This window comes from Tetrahymena thermophila (assembly GCF_000189635.1).
Source record: "Tetrahymena thermophila SB210 genomic scaffold scf_8254582, whole genome shotgun sequence".
NCBI lineage: Eukaryota > Ciliophora > Oligohymenophorea > Hymenostomatida > Tetrahymenidae > Tetrahymena > Tetrahymena thermophila.
Window position 1 is genome coordinate 374,437 of NW_002476353.1, and position 24,314 is coordinate 398,750.

General features: G+C 22.9%; 6 protein-coding genes across 6 annotated transcripts; 4 read left to right on the forward strand and 2 right to left on the reverse strand. All coding sequences in view use genetic code 6, as the record gives it.

The window, feature by feature from the left end:
* Window positions 1–924: 924 nt before the first annotated feature.
* On the forward strand, window positions 925–7,635 carry TTHERM_00137910 (amidohydrolase family protein; the record flags this gene model as incomplete). Its single annotated transcript, XM_001019773.2, has 3 exons — window positions 925–4,012; window positions 4,434–5,042; window positions 5,099–7,635. Exons 1-3 carry the CDS (start codon window positions 1,303–1,305, stop codon window positions 7,633–7,635), a joined length of 5,856 nt encoding a protein of 1,951 aa, XP_001019773.1. The 5' UTR covers window positions 925–1,302.
* A 933-nt stretch (window positions 7,636–8,568) lies between these two features.
* Window positions 8,569–10,499, reverse strand: TTHERM_00137900 (hypothetical protein; the record flags this gene model as incomplete). The annotated part of the gene is made up of 4 exons (XM_001019772.2): window positions 8,569–9,263; window positions 9,325–9,737; window positions 9,873–10,120; window positions 10,203–10,499. 4 exons carry the CDS (start codon window positions 10,497–10,499, stop codon window positions 8,569–8,571), a joined length of 1,653 nt encoding a protein of 550 aa, XP_001019772.2.
* A 518-nt stretch (window positions 10,500–11,017) lies between these two features.
* TTHERM_00137890 (hypothetical protein) lies at window positions 11,018–11,857 on the reverse strand (the record flags this gene model as incomplete). The annotated part of the gene is made up of 1 exon (XM_001019771.3): window positions 11,018–11,857. One exon carries the CDS (start codon window positions 11,855–11,857, stop codon window positions 11,018–11,020), a length of 840 nt encoding a protein of 279 aa, XP_001019771.1.
* A 528-nt stretch (window positions 11,858–12,385) lies between these two features.
* On the forward strand, window positions 12,386–14,909 carry TTHERM_00137880 (hypothetical protein; the record flags this gene model as incomplete). The annotated part of the gene is made up of 9 exons (XM_001019770.3): window positions 12,386–12,664; window positions 12,715–12,753; window positions 12,820–12,936; window positions 13,146–13,308; window positions 13,367–13,630; window positions 13,682–13,761; window positions 13,813–14,118; window positions 14,175–14,291; window positions 14,343–14,909. 9 exons carry the CDS (start codon window positions 12,386–12,388, stop codon window positions 14,907–14,909), a joined length of 1,932 nt encoding a protein of 643 aa, XP_001019770.3.
* Window positions 14,910–16,596: 1,687 nt separating this feature from the next.
* Window positions 16,597–18,299, forward strand: TTHERM_00137870 (class IV aminotransferase; the record flags this gene model as incomplete). Its single annotated transcript, XM_001019769.2, has 8 exons — window positions 16,597–16,744; window positions 16,826–16,923; window positions 16,981–17,062; window positions 17,115–17,251; window positions 17,530–17,703; window positions 17,756–17,929; window positions 17,989–18,087; window positions 18,144–18,299. The coding sequence occupies 8 exons, from the start codon at window positions 16,597–16,599 to the stop codon at window positions 18,297–18,299; spliced, it is 1,068 nt and encodes a 355-aa protein (XP_001019769.2).
* A 1,110-nt stretch (window positions 18,300–19,409) lies between these two features.
* Window positions 19,410–23,556, forward strand: TTHERM_00137860 (hypothetical protein; the record flags this gene model as incomplete). Its single annotated transcript, XM_001019768.2, has 8 exons — window positions 19,410–19,598; window positions 19,690–20,139; window positions 20,394–20,726; window positions 20,790–20,912; window positions 20,969–21,593; window positions 21,655–22,268; window positions 22,316–22,866; window positions 22,920–23,556. The coding sequence occupies 8 exons, from the start codon at window positions 19,410–19,412 to the stop codon at window positions 23,554–23,556; spliced, it is 3,522 nt and encodes a 1,173-aa protein (XP_001019768.2).
* Window positions 23,557–24,314: the final 758 nt, after the last annotated feature.

The following is a 24,314-nucleotide window of genomic DNA, read 5'->3' on the forward strand; positions in this document are numbered from 1 at the left end:
AATTTGTATTTTTAATTGGTTAGCAAATCTGATTAGCTAGCTTAAATGGAAATTTACATGCTTATAATGGATTAAAAATTTATTTTGTATAACAAAATTAAAAAAAATACTGTAATCATGTATGTCCCTTTTAATTATTTTTTATTTTGCTAGCTTGTTACTTATTCAAATTAATAAATTCAGGCAATTCTTTTTTCAATTTTAATGCATATTATTTAAAATCTTGAACTGATTTTAAAGAAGTTTTAAAATATAAAATACAAATATTAATTTAAATTTAAAAAAAATATATTTCAAAAATTTACTTTTTATGCTCACTTTTTTTCAAAACAAAAAAATTTAAAGTATTTTTTTGAGATGTTTTAAATTCTATTGCTTTAAACATTTTAGAGCTAAATATTAGTATTTTCATGTAGCAAAGGATTGTTTCAAAAATGTATCGTCCATTAAATACAACAAATAAAAATAATCTCAAAGTTAATTTCATTAAATATTCAGTTATTTTAAAGATATAAATTATATTTAGAGAGAAAATATTTAATTAGTTAAGCAATCGTAAAGCGGATTTACACTAATTTCTAGAAGAAACAATCCTAGCATAAATTTTAAAATCCAGCAATTCAACAACAAGATAGTATAGATAAATTTTTAAGTACATTAAAGTAGAAAGATGGAATTCGTATGTATGTATGAAAGTGCAATATTTAATTAAAAATATGATAGATCAACTTTATATAAAGTTTATTGGACGACTTAAATCTTGTGTTCAACTCTTACTTAAATTTTAAATGTAATTAAGAAAAGAAAAAAGATATATGAAAAATTAGTGTGGATTTAATTGCAATTGAAATTTAATTGTGCTGCTTTATATGGTCTTTATGAGATAAAATTTTCTTGTAAAATTAATTAAAAGTTAAAAAAAGTAAATTAATCCTACTCTTCAAAAAAGAAAAGACTTTTTTAAAAACAAAAGTAAGAGTAAAATTTTGCCAATTATTTAGATTAAAGACAAATAAATAAACAAAAAAAACAAATAAATAAACAAACTCAATCAGTGAATTAAATTTAATATTTGATAAAAAAACTTAAAGAAAAATCAAAGGTATTAACAAACGCAAAAAACCTCAATATTCAGTAAAAAAAATATATAAATATAAATATATCAGATTAAAATCTAAAGAAATATTAAAGAGGGACAACTAAAGATAATTAGTAATTAAAGAAACACAATTATATAAATCAAATTAGAAAAAAAAGCATAAATAAATTTTGGTAAGAATAGACTTCTATTCTTTAGCATAGATGTAGGATATGCAATTTACAGAAATTCAAAACCCTTAGGACATTAGCTATACTATCATACACTCGTAAAAGATATTGATAGGTCAAAGCAATCGATTTTCTGCAGGGTATTTAGTTATTAAAGGTGAGTAGATTGAAAAATTTATTCCTGAAAGCGCAGGTTTATCAAGTCTAACAGAATAGTAAAAAAGCAATATTATTGAACTTTAGCCACATCAATATGTAATACCTGGAATAATAGATACGAATGTAACTATCCACACTGAATTATCAGACCAAGATTGGATTGATAATAAGCATCTCTCGATGCTCGCACTCAAGTACGGAATCACTACCTTAGTGAATTAATCTCTGCAACCTAAGTTGTAAAGCAGCTCTGTGAATGAAATGTAAAATAACACAGCAGATTAACAAGTGAAGAGCAGCGAGTTAAATATCTTTTAAGATAATTATATGTAGAAGAAAAAGGAATCTAACAAGTAAAATTATCCAAAGGTTTTTGAGTAGAATTAAATTACAATAAAAAATTAAACGAGTTAAATTTTTAGTGATGAAAACGTATTTAAAACTGTAGAGTAGTTAGATGAAAATCCTAGTTGCAATCATAATAAGATAAACAACTAAATAAATATAAATAAGAGCAGCAACTAAAATAATTTAAAGGGAGATTCTTTACATGATTTTTAATTTGACGATAAAGAAAAGCAAAGCTGCTTAGAACCTTCAACAAATTCTCGTATTCCTTCGAGCTTACTTGAATTTCAAACAAAGTTGTAGTAAAAAAAGAAAAATAATTTAAATGATAACAGCTTAGAGCTATTTTGTGATTTTTTCAATATACATGTTCCAGATTCATCTGAAGTAATGTCATCCTAAATCAACAAAAAGACTATTTACTAAAACTAATTAGAAATTTAAACACCGAAGTTGAGAAGTGATATCAAAATATAATCAAAATCATTCGAGTGTAGCAGTAATTAAGACCAGTAATTATATTTTTTATCGCCTCTATAAAGATAATAGCACAATGCTTACTCTAAAAACATGATTAAGCTATACACTTCTCCACCATTTTTACCTAACATATTTCACTTTATAAAATATGAGAGCATTTCTGCCTATATAAAAAGTATTTATGAGCACAAAGTGAAAAGAAACATAGAATTTTAGCTAGATTTTTCATCATCTTCTCCTGATGATGTTAGCAGTTTTTTAAGAGACCAAGAGAAATCAATTTAGTTAGCAAACTAAGAAGAAGATAGCTTAGAAAAGTTATATTAATAAAATTAGTTAAAATTTAAACTCTTTAATTTTTAAGAAACACATGGAGACCCTTAGAATCCGTTTGACATTTATTCATAGCAAGGAAATAATTAGAAAGATAATAAATCAGAATACTTTTCAAAAGAGCTACCTATAATTGGTTAAAAATCAAGCAGTGAAAGATATCTCTATAATAATTAATTTTAATTGAGTATTATACCAGAAGTTCATTCTTGCTAAACAGAAACCCATAATAATTATACACGCTAGGAAATAACTGAATCGCAAATTAAAATATCAAATAACTTAATTAACAGCGGATCTTTTAATAGTTAGATTATAAGGGCTGCTTAAAATTAGAATTTAAATCACAACCAGCAATCTATTTTTTTTCATGAAGAAGGTATTTAAGAGGATAGAATACATTAAAAATCTGACGCTGTCTAAATTTAAACTATAAACTCATTAGATTTCATCAATTAGCAATCTATCTAATAAATTGATGAGCAGCTATAGCAACAAAATTAAAATTCTAATTAACTCTCTAGTAGCTAAGCATATTAATTGAGCAGTGGTAATAATCCTGTTGTTATCGATAATTCAAGTGGCATCATTGAATAACAAATAGAAAAATAAATTTAATAAAATGGTAAAACTTGTATTTAAAACGAAGAGAAATAAAATACAGATTAAGAAAATTTATAAAAAAATTGTTTAATTTAGAATAAAGATGAAAATAATGTAGTAGGCGCTGTAATAGAATTTGAAGAAAAGGCACCTGAAATAGAAAAAAACATAGGTTATGAAATTTAGAATAATCAAGAAAACGATTTGCAAAAACTTTAGGTATAGCTTGAAAATCAAAATTATAAAAATGAAGAACATAATATAGCACAGTAATCTTAAACATAAAATAGCTGTAATATAGAAAAAATAAAAAAATAATAGAAAATAGAGAATGTTGATGAATCAAAAATAGATTAAAAAAGTGCAAATTAAAAAGTATAGAAAAAATTATTATATTAAGAGGTTGATCTTCCTATATTTTTTATACATCCATCATCATAGCAAGGTGATAATAATTTATCACTCAGTAGTCCTTTCAGATAGCACTAATTCAATGATAGAATAAGTAACAAAAATCCTCCAAAACTAGGCGGTGATGCTCTAAGAGCACCTTTTGAAAAAGACTATGAAGAAACAATAAATTATCTCAAAACAGTTGAATACGATCCAGATGAGTATAATGAAGAAATGAAATAAATTTTATATGATGTGTTTGAAGCTAGTAAAGAAAATAGCAAAGCCTATACTGATCATTTAATTAATCATTCATAGCTCTCTGACTATAACAGTGACTTATTAGATGAAAGCGATCAAAATGAGCCGTACAATTTTCAGCTTGGAAAATAAGTACTCACTTGGCCCCAGCCATAATTTAATTTAAGTAAATTACTTTTTAAAAAACGTATTTTACATCAAAATATTTACCTTATAATATAAGTTGGTTATTTTAACAAAGATATTATTTTAATTAGATAAATAAAAAATAATGTTAATTTTGATTCACTCACTTTATTATCACATAAATTTTTAACTTTGGAAGAAAGATCTTAATTTAATTAAAAATAAAAATTTCTCCATTGAAATTTATTAAAAATTCATAAGATTCAAACGACGCTAGCTTTTTAGCTTTATAGACCTAATTTTATTTCTTTATTCTTATTTAATAACAATTAACATTATCTGTTAACAAACAAAATTAATTATAAAGCTTTTCAAATCTAATTCCCCATCAAATAAAAATACACTTTATTTCTTATTTAAATAAAATCACATTTAATGATTACCTTAAAATAAAATAACAGACTTTGACAAGGAGAGGAATTACTTTAATTAAGAGTGTAATAACTACAATTGTGAGAAAAACATGTAACAAAATTAGGCAGAAGTTGAAATGGAAATACCATACTTAGCAGATTCGTAATATTTAGGCAATGATGAAATACGAGAGTCTATTTAGAATATTCACTAATCAGTTATCTAGCTTGAAGACGCAGAGGTAGAAAAACAACTATAATAATAGCAATTAGATATGCCTATAATTGAAAAAGATAAATTTAATACCAGTAGCAGAGATAAGTTAGATGCTGATCAAGAGAAAGTAGATAATGACAAGAACTCATTAGATAGCTCATAACTTTAAGCAATTATGATTAAAATGAACTCTATAGAAATGTATGATGATTAAAAAAAAGAAGTCTCCATTAAAGAAAAAACAAATGACAGCAGAAGCAGCATCATCTAAGATTATGAAGAAGGAATCAATAAAGAATAGAGCCCAAAAGAAGATGGTGAAGTAGAATAAACTAAAGAAACTTAATTTAGGTTTCAATAATAAAAAAGCATTTCTTAAAATAACAGTGAATCTAAGTGTATAAGAGATCAGCTATCCCCAATTAATTTTGTGCCTTACGGTAAATTAATTACATTTAATTAAAATTTATTTATTCATTATGGATATTAATAATAGATGGGGAAAGCAGCAACGAGGGAGGGAAAAATAATGAGCCAATTACTAAAACAGAAAATGATAACTTAAATATCTGGAAAAATAGTCCACTATTTAGGACAGGTCACAAGCAATTCAATAGTTAAGAAAAGCAATCTCCCTTCCAAGAGATTAAAGCTGAAATTAGTGCTCGCAAAGAATAAAAGGATTTGAATTTGCTAGATTTATCAATAGGTAAAAAGTTTTCTGGCTTAGAAGGCATAATAGGAATGAAGAGAGCTAAATCAATTTGTGAAAATAGCGAAGATGATATGGAAGATTCCTCTTCTGACTCAAAAATGAACAACAATATCAGTGAAACACAATTTTCAAAATAAAGAAATGAATACTCGAATAGCTCATCTAGCTAAACTTTAGGCAATTCTATTGTTTCGATAGAAAGATAAGAAGAATGCAAGATTGAAATGAGACAGTAAGATGAGAAAGAGAAGATTTCGCCCAAAGAAATAAATTAAAATAGAAATAAGGAAGATGGTAACACAATGCTTAAATAGTCAGATAAAGACGAAGAGGCTTGCTAAAGCTAGGTAAGAAGAAGAAATTTCACTTTATAGAAGCTCGATATGAGTAACTAAAATATAAAATCTTAATTATTAGTTTCATTGGATATGTCAACTAAGAGTAATTTGTAGGGATATTAAGAAAAAATGACATATTCTAACAAAAATATAAGTCGTTTAGATAGCTTAAAAGGAGGATTTAATATCTCTTAACTATAAATTAATGGCAGTAATTAGAAAGGTGATGATTCTATGATAAAATCTAGCATGAGCTTAATCGAGAGGAGGTAAAAGAGTTAAATGTAAAGCATAAATCTTGACACTTCTAAATAAATTACCTAACCTGCATAAATTACTTACAATCCTAAAATTGACTATTTGCATTTTCTCTCTGCTCGACCTTTTTTTTGGGAGTACTATGCACTTCAAATGTACTCTCAAGTATTCCGCAATTTACTTACAGCAAGCTATGAGGCAAGTGACAAACTAAATCAATCTAACAATCTATCTCCTTCAACATACTTAAATTAATTATAATAAAATACCTAAAGTACAGACGTAGACAACAATAAAAATATTTCTAAAAATGCTCATAATCAAGTCATCTAAAATACTAGTGCCTGGAAAGAAAAAGTATAAAACCCTATTACAAATAATCAAATGAGAAGAAAACAAATTAATAATTAAATTGGCACTTTTATTTTTTAAAATATTTCAAATGGATTAAGTATAGTGAGGATTTTTTCAATGAAAAAAGTATATGAAGAGATAGTGAATATTTATTCTGAAGTAAGTTGGCCTTTCTTGTTCTTTGATTCAACTCAAATCACTTCAGGTGATTCTCGTTTCAAGTCAGAACCTGCAATTCAAAACTTGTAAAACAAGTAAATTCTACAGAGTTGTCTCTTTAATAATTAAAAACTAATTCATATGGTTGGCTCTTTCCACTTTACAGTGCCTGCAAAATACAAATTCTTTTCATAAAACCAAAATTTAAATACCTCCCAACAAGTTTAATCTATTTAGAACATGACATAATAAGCAGATTATTTTCCTGGTGATTTTTAAAGAGCTATAAACGGTTTATTTTCAATTGGTGGATAACTGCCCACTCTATGGACTATTGCAGTATCTTAAAATTAATAGAACTAGATTAGTTCAAAAGCTAAAAGCCCAATTGCTAGTAGGTCTAAGTCATCTTCTTTTTCATTTGGAATAAATGTTCAACGAAATTTAACTGGTCTTCCTAATTTAACTCAAAATCCTAGTATTTTCAAGTAGCATCAGGGTGAACATACTGCAGAAAAAACAGAAGGAAGTGAGGATAGCTTAACGAATGAACCAAATAGAGAAAATAGCCCTTTAGTTTAGAATATAGAACAAGATAACAATGGTGATAATAGCAAATTACTTAAATAAAGAAAGAAATCTTCATTTTACTAAAAAGATAAGAAAGATGATTTAAATTTCAGCATAAAAAAGATGATAAAATAAAATCAATTAGATAATTTGACCAATAGTGAAAACCAAAGTCCAATATCCCACAAAATGGATGATCTTTTATTAGATATAAACCCCAATAATAAACAAATTTTCTAAATGAATGAAGATATGATCAGCATTAAAACAGATTCAAATAACTCAACTCCTAACAAAAAAAGCAATAACGTTGAAAGAAAATAATTAACTGATTAGGAAGAAAAATATCTTATAAGAATAGCAGATGTCCTCTCAAGAAATCCAGCAAAAATTTGTAATTTTAAATAAAAAGGGACATTAGAGGAAGGAAAGCACGCTGATTTTATCATATTTGATCCCTTCGAAGTATATGAATTTTCAGCCTAAATTGATGAAAAATAAAAATTCCCTGCTTAATTACATATTCTTAATAGTTAAAAAGTCCAAGGAAAAGTTATTTCTACTTATCTTAGAGGGAGAAAAATATATGAAAATCAAAAGTTTTATTTGGATTCATTTAGTCCAATACTCAAACTTTGATCAAAAACTTAACCAATCAAGCAGCTTACTTAATTCATTATAAAAAGTATATTATTTAATAAAAATTCCTGAAAAATTTAATTCTAAAAATGAATATAATATGACAAACAAACAAACAAACTTACTAACAAACAATATTTTTTTCAAAAATCATTTAAAATCAACCAAAAATATATTTCTTATAATCAAAAATACTTATTAACAGCTAAGCCATTTTTAATTTTAATCTACTTTCTTACTAAATAAAAAAGGTTTCATTTACATTTTTTAATTTTTAAAAATAAATAAAATCTTACAATCGAAAAAAAAGGTTTTTCTTAAAATGAAAATAATGTTAGACAAATGAAAACTTCTTATAATTAATAGCAAATAAATAAAGTATCTATATTATATATTAAATCTAAATTATTCTTCATCTTTTCTTGTACGTTACTTACTGTTAAATTTATTTTAATTCCAAACTTTTTTCTGTTTTCAGTTAATTATTTCATATTATTATATGAAATAGAAGCTTATTTTTACTAATTTATTTTGCTTTTAAAATTATATTATATACTTTAAAAATTATTTATGTAAAAAATTTATATATTGTACTATTTTTATTTGCTTACATTTTTGAAATTGAATTTAAGTATTAAAAATATTAACACAAATTACTCGCTTTTATGACTTTTAAAGTATATTTATTCTCTTAAAATTTTGATCGAAAACTAAATATTTAAATACCTTACTTATCTTAGTTTTTGTAAATTTTGTGAATTATTTTTATTTTAAGAAATAAGATTATAGCAAAACTAATTATAAAACAATAAATAAATATTTTAGTTGGATTTTGTTTAACAAGTAATAATATTAATTAGATAAATATTTATTTTTTAAATAAATTCAACCATTCAATGATTCATTCATTCACTTAAGTTTTCACTCACTCTCTCACTTCGATTTAGATATTCCTAAATCAGGGACATTTTATAAATCTAATTGCTAATAACGAGTCAAAAATACTTTGAATTCTTCAAAATCATCTTCTTTAGTAAATTTAATTAATTATTTATTTGTAGAGTCAAATAAAAGGCCAGGTGTTTTTTCAATAATATCAATCAATGAAGGATCTTCTCTTGGCTTTACTTTGAGATAATCCAAAAGCAATTTTTTCTTGGGTTAGTTATTCACTTTTGTTCCTCCTTCAGTAAGAGCACTGCCTTTTTGTTTGCTTTTATCTTTAGTACTTATTTCATCATAAAACAAAAGTAAATCATCTACAGTTGCTACCATCCAGCATTCTTTAAAAGACTTTGTTACACTTCCAACATCTCTCATAATTTTAAATTTCTTTTAGACCAATGGATGTTAGTTAATGCTAATATCTTTGAAGTTAAAGTTGATAACATATTTGATAATATCTTGCCAGTTAAGTGCACTTGAAGTATTGAGGGTCTTTTTAATTGAGCTTTGATCATCTTCATTTATTATTTTAGCTATACTAAAGTTCTCTCCCGATTCTTTAACACTTTCAAATTTTTAGAAATTAAGTAAACTTTATTCCATTAAAGGATGCTTTCCATAAGTTTCTTAGTGCTTTGTCATATAAAGTTAGAAGACTTTTTGAATCATTTCTAGTCTGATTCCTGTTGTATATAATATTTATATTTATTAAAAAGTATAATTGCATAAAGATTAATTTATTACCTTCCATTTTTCTGGCTTCTTCCCAATAATTTAACACTTATTGACCTAACTCCTTTTGTTCTTTAATCATATCAAATGCTGCCTACCTAAATTTAATTTCAACATTTAGGAGATCTTTTCTTTTTAACTTAAGTTTATTGTCATAAGCATCTAATGCCATCATCTATTAATATAACTAAGAGTAAGAATTATTCTTTTTAGTTGTGTACTAACTAGCTTTTTCTAATCTTGCTTATTGATCAGAAATGTTATTTCTTAAAAGCTTGATTTTCTTTTCAAATTCTTCATTTTCGTGGAAAATCATGTCTTTAATAATGTTTTTTTCGAGATACATCACAAGAGTTAATACATTCTTACCTAAACTTTGATTTAATTCATCAGTTTCTTTCAAAGCTTAACTTAAAGTTGGATACCTTTTTGTTATAGAAGCAATTTCAATAATTGTAGAAAATATTTATTTTGGTTGCATTTAAGTTCACTTAAAATAATTGGGTTTTTTTGAAAAAAATAAAGCAAATTTGCATAATTTATATTTGTATTCTATTTACCAATCTGATTGCTAGTCAGAAACATCTCTCCAACAACTGCTAAGCTAAGGAATTTTGGTTGAAAACAACTTAGAGTAGCTTTATTCTTGATCCCTTCTTTCTTTAAAAAACTTTAATACTTAAGACATAGAATCTTAAGATATTTTCATTCTTTTTTCAATCTTGAAGTAAATTGAATCAATAATATTTTTGTGGATAGTAAGGAATTAAGTTCTTCTATCATCCCAGTTTTTAAGCTAATTGAATGACTTTTCATAATAAAAATGGTAATTCAGTAAGAATTGCAATATTGTTAAAAAAAAAAAACAAGTTTTAGATAGAAAAACAAACCTCTTTTTTTCTCTCCTTGCAAACTTGCAAAATTGCAGAATCTCTAGAATTTCTATCTTCTGAGAGGGTTTTAAGTAAATTAGCAGCAGTTGTTCCTGCCACTGCAGTGCTAACTGAGTTAGCTACAGCTTATTAGATGCTAGACATTAAGCCCATTTCCTAGCTTCTTTACTCTTCCTTCTGTTGCTACTTGCTTTCTTCTTACCTCTCTTATTAATTTTCATGCTATTCTTCTCTTTATTCATATTAAGCATGGTCTTCTTCATGGACCTCTCTAACTTCTTAACTATCACTCATTTTGTTTTTTATTTTTTTTGTGGATATGCTTTTTAACCTTAAAAAATTGAATATTTAATAACTTTAATTATTTATAAATAATTTTAATATTTTTTAGATACAATTAATTAGATGTAATCATGCATCTTATCCAAAATTTGTTTCTGATTTACTTTGATTTTAATTTTTTTAAACAAACAAATACTTGAAGTAATTTTAATTTTAAAATAACAAATTTAATTATTTATTTATTTTTTGAAAATTTAAGAGTGATAGATTGAAATTTTTACCATAAAATAAAAAAAGTATTTGTGTGAACTCGTGTAAAATGTAAATTTGTAAGTTGGCTCTAAAATTTTTACAGCAAGTTGAACTGATTAAATGAGATAAATTTAGCACAAAATTTACTGACTAATCATTATTATTTTTTTGGTAAAGTGCTTAATGAAGTTAAATTTACATTTTTAGTTTATAAAATAAAATAAATTAACAAAACAAAATTAATTTTTTGACTTATTTATTTAATATGAATTAAACTATCAAAAAATAGAGCACATTAAAGATGAGTCTATAGGTAGATCTTCATGTGATATTTGAGGTTTACGAAATATAAATAATTAATCTCCTTTCTCTCTATTTTATTTACATATTGAATACAAATTATCCATTGATTCAATTATTTTTATTTCACCTACATTTAATAGCTAACCTGGCTGCTCGTCTCCATTTTATTATGGTGCCGCTGCTTATATTTCTTTTTTTGGTTTAATATTTTCTACAACTTCATTTCTAGTTTCAGATACTAGTACTTTATTTCTTTAATTTTCCTAACTTGGCATATTTTGGGCTATACTTTAATTTCCAATTTAACTGAAAGTAAAGCTTTTTGAATTTATTGGAGCACTTTGATAATTAGAAGCTAAGTTGAGATGAGTAAATTCATCAAACTATCTTAAATCAAAATCAGGCTCTTCAACATTTTCACCTTTCACAGCATATAGACACTCAAAGTATTTCTTCTTAAACGCAAATGATTCATACATCTATTTATCTATTTCATTTCTATTACTTGAACCAATAGCGTCCTATAGTGCAGCCAAGATTTCATACATCTTGTAAACATAACACAATTTAGCTTAACCTTTGCATGAATGAGCTATTCTTTTAAACTCCTTTTAAAAGGGTATTGACATAGTAAATCCATTCTAATAATACTCTTTGTAGTGAGTTTATAATTTTGAGAAAAGATCTCTTCCTTCTTAAATTGCTGTGGTCATTTGAGATACAAGTTGTGTTTTCATTAACTCAGCAAATTCTCCATTATCTTCATTAAACTTGTTCTCATCAAAAAGTGATAATTTTTCATTTAGAGATGTCATTTCTAAATTAAAATTAGTAAATTTTTACCTTTAAAATATTTTACTATGTTAATTTATTTCAGAAATTAAAATTATTTTCCGTTTGTATAAATTATTATTTGTATTTACTATGCAATCAAGTTATAAAATAAAAAGTTAGTTTAATTTAATTGTTATACATTAATTTTTCTTCTTAATTTATTTAATTGACTTTTTTTATTTATTTAAAATATCTTCTTTATAAAAACGATGAAAATAAAAATAAAATGTTATTAAAAAAATATTTAATTAATGATTCATTGTTCTATTAATAAATTTACTAAATAATTCTATTTCATAATAATATTATTAAATCAAAGTATTTTACTCTAACTGATATATTTATAAAATTTTAAGTTAGTAAATCAATAAATAAATAAATAATTTTTGATTTGATTATTTTTTGCTGTGTTTACTTAATTTTAAGATATCATCTATCTATTGAAAAATTAATAAACAATATTATATTTAATAAGTAATAAATAGTATAAAAATAGTAAAATAGTAAATATGTTTAATGATTTTGTTAGCAAAAAAAAGAATACCTTACCATAAAATTAGAAGTACAAAGGATATAGTTTTTAGCCACTTAATACGCGATCGAGATCTTTTGATAGAAATAAAATAGCTTTTTATCATAATTTGTCAAAAAAGCAATGCACTCTTATTACTGAATCTGATGCAAGGTAGAATACTTAGTAATAAATTGATGAAATATTTAGTAAAAAGATTTTGAAGGATGGAAAATAGTTAGAAAGTTCAAATTATCTTATTAATAGCATGATCAAAGTATTTATTTTTTGAATATAAAATTATTTCTTAAATTTTATTTTTGTTAGGTTATTTGTAAGTACAGGAAATCTAATTCTAGTGAACAAGTAAAATCTTTTAATTCTATGAAAGAATGTTGAATTAAACCAAGATATTTATAATACATTTAATAGACGATAAACATAATAGAAAAAGATGGGTGCAAATTAGAATTGTATGATTAAAAACTTTTCACAGAGATACAATGCGATTAGATTTTTAAAGAAAATCAAACTAATACAAACAAAGAGGTAAAAATGTATGAATTAATTAATAGCTTTTATTCTAATGATTTGAGTTTTCTAAAAACTAAAAACTTTGTAAGTAAAATTAATTCCTTGCTTGCTTGCAAATTTTTTGTTTTAGCTATCTGTTATAGTGGAAGGAAATATTACCATTCAATTATAATTTCTAAAAAAATAACATTATAATTAATTTAATTAATTTCTTTTTATATAAGATATGGTTATAAATTAAATAAGGTATAGAAGAATCTATCTCTAAAAAGTTAAACTACACTCTCATACTACATGGATCCTCTAAAACAGGAAAAAATACTCTTTTATTAAATAAACCCTTGCTCAATTTACATAATTCAACTATGTAAATAGAAGATCAAATTAGTAGATAAATATTCTTGATTTATTTATTTAGCATAGAATTTTTCATTTTATTATAAAGTTGAAGATAGATCAGGTTTACTTGAACGCACAGTCAATCATTTGCTGATTAACTACGATAATTAATAATAGTATGAAATATTGGTTAGTGTAATTGGATTTTGTGAAGAAAAAGCTATTGATTTACTTAACCTTGAGCAAGACATTTCTGGAAGCTTTTTTACTTTATTGAAACCCAAAAAAGAATAAAAATTACTGATGATAGAAAATTTAATTTAGATGGGAATTAGAAACATTTCTGAGTATGTTTCTGTATTTATAATATGTAAATTTATTTTATTTAATTAAATTAAGTCTTATTATAAATTATAAAAAGCTGATTTTCTCAAAAAAAGAATTTTAGATGAGCTAGGTGTAAAAATAACTTCTGTCATCTATTAAATCGTAGTAGCAAAAGTAAATTAATTTTAAAAGGAAAAATCAGTGCTAATTTTTTAATTCAAATAGATGTCTGAAAGTAGAGAGCAGATCAATTAAGTGGTCTAAAAATTTAATTTTTTAAAGATTAGCAACTGTCAATAGACTGCTCTCTCAAGATCGAATTTAAATTACTGCATAGAAAAAATTGCTAGCAACTCAAATTAGTTTATTCCCTACAAAGACAGTCGATTGACAGCATTTCTAGAAGATACCCTCACCAAGCAATCTGTTATACATCTGATACCATGTATTACTGACTAATAAAGTGTAAAGCAATAATTACCTACATTTAGTTTAGTGCATTCAGCATAAAAATACACTTAGATAAGAAAAGTAAGATATTTATTTACTTCTTTTTTATTTAATTCAACCCATAACATTCTATATAGCATTACATTCATGATCCAGAAATAGTAGCTAAGGTATACACTTAAGATATCCTTGAAGTTAAAGACATAGTTTCTCAATTTGAAAATGGATAAAATATTATGGCTCATAATTAACAGGTAAAATTATTTTTAAAAATAGTGTTTATTAACAAGAATTTGAATTAAAAGGCTGAAAAATCTGAGTAACTACCTTATTTAGCTAATAAAGAAGAAGTCAAAAAATTTTTAGGAGTAGTTAAAAATAATAAATACTTGTAAGAATATAAAAGTTCAGCTATGATTGAAACAGAAAGTTATATTTAAAAGAGAAATATAAGAAGCAACAGCTCTTTAGCAGATAATAGAGATGTTTTAAATATGACATCTATATCAGCTCTAAATAATGATAATAATAACTATAGAAAACACTTAGGTTAACTAAACTAAAGCTTAAATATCTAAAATATTCCATATTAATAAACTCTGCTAGACTTTAAAGACTAATTTAAACCTTTTTCGTTACAAGAGACTGTTAATGGTTAAGAAATGAGCAACCCATAATATAAAAAGAGATTATCAAGCTGTGAAAGGACATAACAAATTTATAGAAAACAATACTATAAATAAAACAAAATATATTTAGAACCTATTTCTAATATATCAACTAAAAGAAATAGTAAAACAAATGTTTTGAGTAAATCTAATATCTCTCATTAGGAAGATAAAAAAATGACTCATAACAGTTCAAACGTTTGATTTATTCATTGATTCATTAATTTATTATTTTGTGCAATGTTCTAGTAAATTTATAAATAAAATAATTAATTCACTTTAATTTGTTAAATGTAATAAACTTAATTTTAATTAAACATAAAAAATGAACTGTATTAAAAAAATAATTTTTTCAAATGTTAAATGTTCGTTACTTAATTGAAATTAAATATAAAAATATATTGTACTATCTAATTTAATATTTTAGGAGATTATTTACAATTCTAGCATAAATAAAGATTCAAAAAATGTTAAATCAAATATATACAAACATTAAAGTGAATTCTAATATTTTTAATATTTGCAGAGATTTTAATGTCTAAAAGCAAAAAATTCAATTAATAAGTTATATTTTTCATGCTTTTTTAGTTGCAAGCATATAAAGAAAAAGAGTTTATTTAGCATTCTAAAAATAATTTTCTCTTAATAAAATAACATAATATTAATAAATAAGATAATAAACAGTATAAGGAGTACTATATATTAAATAGCTATAAGTAAATTCCTAACTCTTAAATTGAAGGAAGATTAAAATTAAAGAATATATAACACAATAGTATATGAAATTCTTTCTAGTTTATCTTATAATGATAATATAAATATAATTTTTAAAAGTTAAAAATAAATTTAAACATCTAATAAGCTATAAAAATTTTTCTTAATTAAAATTGATATTTTAAAATATTATTTATTTTATTTTAAATAGCTTACAATTTATTAGAAATTTACTTTAAATTTTATTCAAGTAAGCATTAAATAACTGATTTATTCATTCTGTTTCAATGTTTAAAATGTATTTATTACCTATTAAATAAAAAAAAAATATCATTTGATATAAATTATTTAAAAATAATTAATTGAGTAAATATATAAAAATAAGATTTTTGTAATTTTAGATATACAATCAATCACTAAATCAATCTATTTCTTTCAAATTAAAAATTAATTTTTATTTCTTCTATCATACGATGTAACTAGTTAAAAAGTTTCTATTTCTTTATTTTGTATATTATTAATTAATCGATAATAAATGTAAATTTCTTTTATTTAAAAATTTAATTTTAGTGCATTTTGTTAAGAATATTTTCAAAAAATCATTCCTTTATAATAGAAAAATATTTCTAATAGCAGATTTATAAAAATATTTAATACTATCTATATAATCTAGTAAAATTTAAGTAATAACAAACTTTAAACTGGTATTTAATAATGAATTTGATTGTGGATTATTCCATTAATTTAACCAATTAATAAGTATACCAATTATTTTAGAAATTTCTTTTTTACATCATTGTATTTTAAAAAACAAAAATAAATGGCTCATTTTTTATTGTTTAAAGATTTATTTGTTACTTAGTCACAATTTTTGTTTTTTAAAATGTTAATTTATTTTTAGCCATGTTACATTAGAATACTAAATCCTTTAATTGACGCATAAAAAACAAAATAAAGGCTGAAAATGATGACTTTAGCAAATAAGCTTTTGTAAATGAAATTTCAAAGTTTTGATTAAACACAAGAGAATCAACCACTTTAAGACTTATGAGATGATTTAAAGCTTATTAATAATTTAATATAAATATCTTTGTATATAATCAAAAATTAATAAGAAGTGAGTTTTACATAATTAATTAAATACAATTTAACATAATATATCAGAGGTTTAAAGTAAATGGAGAATTTTAAGGTTGGGTAGTATCCAGGTAAAACAAAAGTAGCAACTAAAGAAGAGATAATTGAAAAGCTAGAATAAACTTATCGCAAAAAGAATATATAAATGCTTGGCTTTTACTCATCAGATTTGGACTGTATAATTGATGGTAATTCTTTATCTCTACTTAGAAATTAAATAATTAATAGTTATTAAAAGGCATAAATATATTTATTTTAACAAACAATAGATCCTGCTTTTATGTTAGTTCCTATAGATGAAAGAATGCTTAATCGTTCTCATGGCGTCTTTGATTCTATGGCTATTACAAAATTTAGGTTCTTTAGAGTATGTTTTGATTTTTTTCTTTACTTCTATACTTACTGATTTTTATTTATCCTAAAGCTTACTTAGCACTTGCAAAGATTTGAGAACTCAGCTAAAAAAGTAGGAATCTAAATGCCAATGTCTATAGATCAAATTAAAGGTAAGATCTATTCATTTTAATTTTAAAATAATTCTTTCCTTAATTAAAAAAGAAATTATGATGGACTTAGCTTCATTTTCCTACAAAAAGCTTTACGAACAAAATAATTAAGCAGATTTAGAAGGCACTGTATTAAATATAAGAATATGGCTTTCGTCAGGAAGAGGAGATTTTGGTATTTATTCAAATGTAAATTAATATTTCGTTCGTTTTTTATTTTTGATTTTATCCAAAAACCCAAATTAATAGTTTGGTTTTAAAATTAACTTTTAAGATATACCATAAATAGGATTTATTCTATTATTTGAGTGAAAAGTTGTTTTTATGATAAAAATATATTTTAGTTTTTCTATTTCATTCAAAGTCAATTGTTTTTTTAATTAAAAATTTTATTAAATGCATTTACTAAAAATAAAATTGAAAAATACTTGACAATATTTTAATATTAAGTAAATTTTATTTAAAAGGATAAAAAACCTATTTTTTATGCTTGCACTTTTATCCCTACTACCCCTTACGATAAATTGAAAGAGGGAGTTAAAGAATTTACAGTTAATCTGGGGTAGCATGAAATAGAAAATATATAATAAGCAAAATCTATTTCATATTTAGAAAATGCCATCATAGCTAATGCTTCTAAAGTAATTAAATAAAAATATTAAAAAATTACTAACTTTCATTACTATTCAAAAGAGTAAAGGAGGATATTTAGGAATTAAGGTTGATGAAAATGGATTCTTGTTAGAAGCTTCAATAGCAAGTATCGGTATGGTATTGAAAAACAAAGAATTTGTTTCTCCTCCAGCTGATAAAATAATAGAAGGAACTACCCTTAAAAAATGCATGCAATACATAGAAAAAGAATTGGTAATAAAAATGGATATCATTTATTTATTTAGTTAATTAATTATTTTTATATAAAATAGATACCATAAGGTTATATAAAGGCAGCAGAACGTAGATATTTTGATCTATAATATGTTCACGAAAATGTTTAAGAATTTATTCTTTTTGGAGGTGATAAGGTAAATAAATTTTTATTTTTCTCTAATTATATTTTAAAATTTATAATTTAACCTAGATTATACCTGTACTTTAATTAAATGATAAATAAATTAACGACGGATAAAAAGGCCCAATATGCTAAATGATATAAGATTGGTTTAAAAACTAGAAGTAAGACTTAGGTGATGAATTAGTTGATGTTAGTTTTTTAAAAAATGAAAAGAATAACTGATTTTATATTTTTTATGTTTATTAAAATTTAGTTTAATTTTTATTGTATCTATCAATCAATCAATCTATATATTTTATAACAAACAAGTAAGTAATATAAAATAATCTTAAACGATTTATTAATAAATTCTCTCTTAATTTATATTTCATAAACCAGTTTAATTATATTTAAATTTCTTCTTAAATAAAAGATATGATTTATTTGTTTCTTAAGTAAAAATATTTTGTTTAATTTTTTTCATTATGTTTAATTTTCTAATTGAATCTATCTAACTATTTTATAACAAAAAAAATATTAAAATAAAATATTGTTAATTGATTTTCAAAATATTTATTCTTAATTTAGACTATTAAAAATATACTTAACTTAATAATTAAATAAAAGATATTATTTATCTATTTTGTTTGAATTTTATTTATTAAACATTTTAAAATTAAATAAAGTTAAAATTTATATTTAAAAATTTGATAAATATTATTCCTTTTATATTTGTTACATTAAAGTTTAGATTTATTTGATTTAAAACCTTTTTTATTAGAAAAAATAGTGTTTTTATTAATTATATAAAAAAATTTATTTTTCTTAATTTGTAATTTTGTTTTAAAATATGTTTTTGCTTTCAGTTAATATATGTAACTGATGGTATAAATATAAATATTAATGTTATTATTTCTATTTTTGTTTTAGAAATAGGCAAGAAGCTTTTAAGCAACATAACAATATCGAAATAAATAAATAAATATTTTTTACTTACTTACTTACATACATACAAAATAAACATAAAAAATAATGAGTTATTTATATTATTAAATTTGTATGCTTAATAATGTATATATAAAATCTCTTCAATTTTCAGTTAAATATATTAGTTGATTTATTATTAATATGGTTATAATGTAATGTCAATATCATAAAAACCAAGCATTATAGATAAATTGTTTGTAATATTAAAATTTTTGATATACTAATTTATCTAAAAAAAAAACAAAAGGTATCAATTATTTTAAATTATAATTGACTTTTAAAATAAATTTATACAATTTGGCTTTAAGTTAAATCTGAAAAGAGTTGAATAAGATAAGAAACTTCAATATAATTAGAAATACATAGATGGACAGAAGACAAAGTATAAAATAGAATAAGTTAGAATTTGGTAATTTAGGGGATTAAATTTTGAAAACTTCATCTTCTTTTGAAAGATTGAGAAGACAAAGCTCTATTAATACTATGATATCATTTGGGAATAACTAAGGTGCAATAGTAGCATCAAGATCACAAGAAAGATCTGAAATGAAAAAGGTAATTTGGTTTGTCTAATGTTTTTAATTTATTTCATTCAATTACTAAGTTGTCTCTAAAACATGAATTTATTTTTTATAAATGATTGTAGAACTTGTTTTTGCAGAAAGTGAAAATGATAGAATAGAATCAGTAAAGAGTGCCATTAGTTCATCAAAATAGAAATGCCGCTTTAAAAAAATAATTCAGTATAGAAGAAAAGGCAACACTACAAAATGAAGAATTTAAATCTAATACTAAGCATTTTTAAAATCTATTTGATGAGCTATTATATTCAAATGAGTAGAAGTTAAAGAAACTTTAAGAATTATAGCAAAAGTAGAGTATTGTTAGAGAAGAAAAAATGTATGAAGGCTAACCAAATTCTATATTTACTTCTTCATACAAAGAGGCAGCTAGCTAATAATTCGTCGATGTTAGAGCTATTTATGATTTATCAATGCAATCAAATGATAATGATATAAATTTTTAAGCTATTTTTGAGAGAGGTTAGAATAAGAAAAGAGAGTTAGACTTTGCAAATCATAGAATAAATAATGAAGTATATTATAATAATGTATTTATTTTATGAGTTAAATAAAGTATTGAATTTTAAAATAGATGGACAAAGAAAATCAGATGAAATACTAAATAAGCTGTATATAAAAAAATAAGATATATTTGGATTAATAAGTGAATGATCTAACTTTATTGCACAAGTAATACGATTTGTAAATAAGCGAAATTAACGAAAAGGCTCTGCTTCTAAATAAACAAACAAAATTTTAAAATTATAATAAAATTTAAATTTTAAAGCTTATCAATGATGAAATTGAAAAAAACTAAAAATACATTCAAAGCTACAAAAATAATTCTGATAAAGAAGGAGCTTATATCAAAGAAGAACTTAAAAACTACAATTAAACTTAAGACTAAATATAAAAAATTCAAAAGAAGCTAGAATCACAAGATGAATCAATTAAACATTTAGAGGGGATCCACGAAAACAAGTTGATGCAAATAAATGGAGAACAAACACTAAATAAATATATAAATACAATTTGTTTGCTTTATAAAACATTTGTAGACAAAGAGGAAGGAATGACAGATTTAGATTTCTAAAAAGCTATTGATTATGCTGATTAATTGGTAATTTATTTATTATTGGTATGTGAGACATATAATTAAAATTTAAATAAAAATTTTGTTTAGGAAATTGAGAGTCAATAATTAGGTATAGATAGGCAAACTTAGAATGAAGAAACTAATAAATTTTAAGATATTAACAATTAACTCGTCAATGAAATGACTGAATAAATCATAATTCAGTACTAGGTATCATTTATATAAGTTATAAAATAAAGTGTAAACTATTTATTTTTATTCAAAAGAAATATTAAGATTTAAATGAAATTTTCAGAGCAAGGATAGGAGATTTACTCATTTAAAAAAATAATTTAATTTATTAATCACCTTCTTATCATGTCACACATAAAAATTAGTAAGACACAAAAAAAGAAATCACAAATTTTTAACAAAAAATCGAATTCAATTATTTTGAGATTGTTTAGCAGGATTAAGAAAAATAAAAACAGTTTTAAAACAGCAGACACGAATTAGCTGACCTTGAGTATCTAATAAGCAAATGTTATCTTTTTGTTGGCTAAATACTTTTTAGGTTCTGCAGGAATCTAATATCAGTAAGGTAGCTAATATATTCAATTGAACACAAAGTATAAGAATAGAAACTTTTAATTCAGTAAAAACATGAAGATGAATTTTAAGATGAAAATTAAATGTCAAATTCGTCAGTTAATAGTTAAAATGATGAAGATGAAGACGAAGAAGAAGAAGATGATGATGAAGGGAAATTAAGCGAAATTATCAATTCAAATTAAAGATTTTTTTCAATACTTGATGTTATCATGAACTATATTTCACAAACCAATTAAGCTTTCGAATCTCCTGTCAATTATGCTAAAAGTTCAATTTATAAAGAAGCTAAAAAATAAGAAAGTAATTTTCATCATTTTTTTGAAATTTTGGATATTTATGCTTAATTAATTAATATAAATAGATCAGATTTAAATTAATAAAAACTTAAAGTTGCAGAATCTATTCAATGAGGTTTTTAGCTACTAGTCAGATTGTTTTGAAGAGTTTTTTGAATTAATTAGAAAAGATTTAATCATATATTATTTCTGCAAAATAAGAAATTTTAGTGATTTTTTTAAAGAAATTAAATTTAAAGTTTAAGAAAAAAATTAAGAAGAGAAAATGAAATAGTTATATTAAATCTTACAATAAAAAGATCAAAATACTTAAGGAAGCATATTAATAAATAATTATGACAATAATTATTACGACGAAGCAAATATTAAATGCAGTGAAAAAGAAATAATGCTAAAACTATTTATAGAAAATTTACAGCTACTAAAGTAATAAGGATAAGATAATTTTTTAAAAATTATAAATAATAAATTTTCATACATAACTTATTTAATAAAAACCTGTTATTAATAAAACACAATTCAAAAGTCTAATTAAATACCTAAGCTTTAAACACCTAAGAATGAATAAAGCTAAGGATAATTATAAAAGTAAAAATCATCAGAATAGAAGTTTCCTGTTTAGAAAAAATATGACTGGAAATCTGAAATCGTTTAAAAGAAAATCTCAGAGATATAAATGGTAATTTTAATAATTAAAAGAAAATATTAAATAGATAAATTTTATAGTAAAAAGGGTATGAAGAGTTTTAAATTAATATTATAAGCAAGAGAGCTAGTTTATTACCTAATAGAAATGGATAGCCACAAAAGTAAGGTTCTATTAATACAGAAACTTCACCAATTTTATCGATTTAAAGTTAAAAATTTGATTAAAATGATATTGTTGATACAGAGGAGGATTAATTCCTTTTAGATTAAAATAAAGATTAAAAAAAATTAGTTGAATAAGAGATTAATGAAATGTATGAATCTAAATCCTCAACAGATTAAACAAATTCACAACCATTCTAAAATTATTTAGAAAAAAAGTTTAGATTAGCTAAAATTTAAAGTGAAGAAAAAGATCTTTGGCAGAAAAGAAAAAGATTTGAGAAAGATTGTAATTAGATTTTAAAAATGGATAATCAACCCTTTTTAAGTTACTTTGATATAAAATATGGCTTTCAAAGTCATAGATAACTTTTATAAAAACCCGATAATCTAATTTCTTAGAACAATAAACCATTTCGTACATCAATTCATACAGATTATGTAGAAGAATCAAAGAAGCAATAAGAGTAAATTAAAATTTTAATTTCATAAAAATTAATTAATAATTTTGAAAAAATAGCTTCGAAAAATCTTCAAACAAATCAAAATAATCCCTATTTTAGAAATCAAAAGAAAGGTAAAATTCTTAAAGAAGTTCCTTTACTGTCAATACAGACCATACACAGTATAGCTCTTTACAAAATACACCTAAGCGGTCTTTTAATTCTAAATTTAATCATTTTAGTACAAAAAATTCTTTTCTCCTAAAGGAAGAATTTAAAAGAGATATAAATTTTAGCGTAAAAAATTACATAGACCAGAAAAGCTAGTAAAGAGATTTATCACAGTAATCTAAAGAAAAATATTTTGACCATAAAAGAAATAATACATAAATTTAATAATTTCATAATAATAATAATCAAAAAACTAGCTAAAATAGTTATTTTATAAATAGAGCTAAATCGAATTCTGTATTTGAGATTAATACTGATTTCAAGAAACAAAGTAAAATAATTACTAAAAGTAAAAATAATTCAAAAACAAAACAGAGCCTTTAGTTAACATAAAACGATTTAGTATCAAGCAAATTATTAACAGACTATTATCAGAAGCCACAATCAATATTTCAATCAATCAAACAAGAAAATTTTTTAGATTAAAATTCTCCAAGTTGTTTACTTTCACCATACAAATCATTCAATAAATAATATATTTGAAGATAAATAATTAATTGTGTTTAAATTTTAAAAGCCATCATAACTTAACTTGCAAATACAAAAATAAATAATTAAATTGTTAACTTTTTAAATTTATAATATTTTATTCATGTGTAAGGAGAGTGATTTTACATAATTCATATTAATTTTTCTTCATTTTTAATTAAAATCTTTGTTTACAATAAAATTTTTTTATTTTCAAATAATAAACTTTAATTATTCATATCGATCAATTTTAAAGTCGAATATCAATTTTTTTTATTTTAAAAAGTTTCATTATTATTTTTTTTACTTATTTAAATTATCTAAAACATCTTTTCAAGTGATCTTTAAATTTTAAGCATCTTATTGCTAAAGTTTGTACCTTATGAGGTTTAATTGCTATCAAATACAAATTTTATAAAATAACATAATCCTCATTAATTAAGACCTACACTACCAAATTTTATCTGATCTTTAATGCACTTTAACTGCTTGCTACTCTTATAATTTTTAATCTATCTATAAAAGGTTATCTTACTTTTATTGAAATAACTATCTAATTTCAACAAAATCTGAATGATTGATTTAATTTACCGTTATCCCTCTAAGTTAAGTTGAAAGAAAAAATAATTTTTTTCAAAAAATTCGGCTAATAATTTTTAATAAAATTAAATTTGATGCTAAAATTGAATGATAGATAAATGGAAGAATTTAAGATAAATTATTATTAAAATGAAGGATTAAAACATATAAAATATAAATAATTTATTCATACA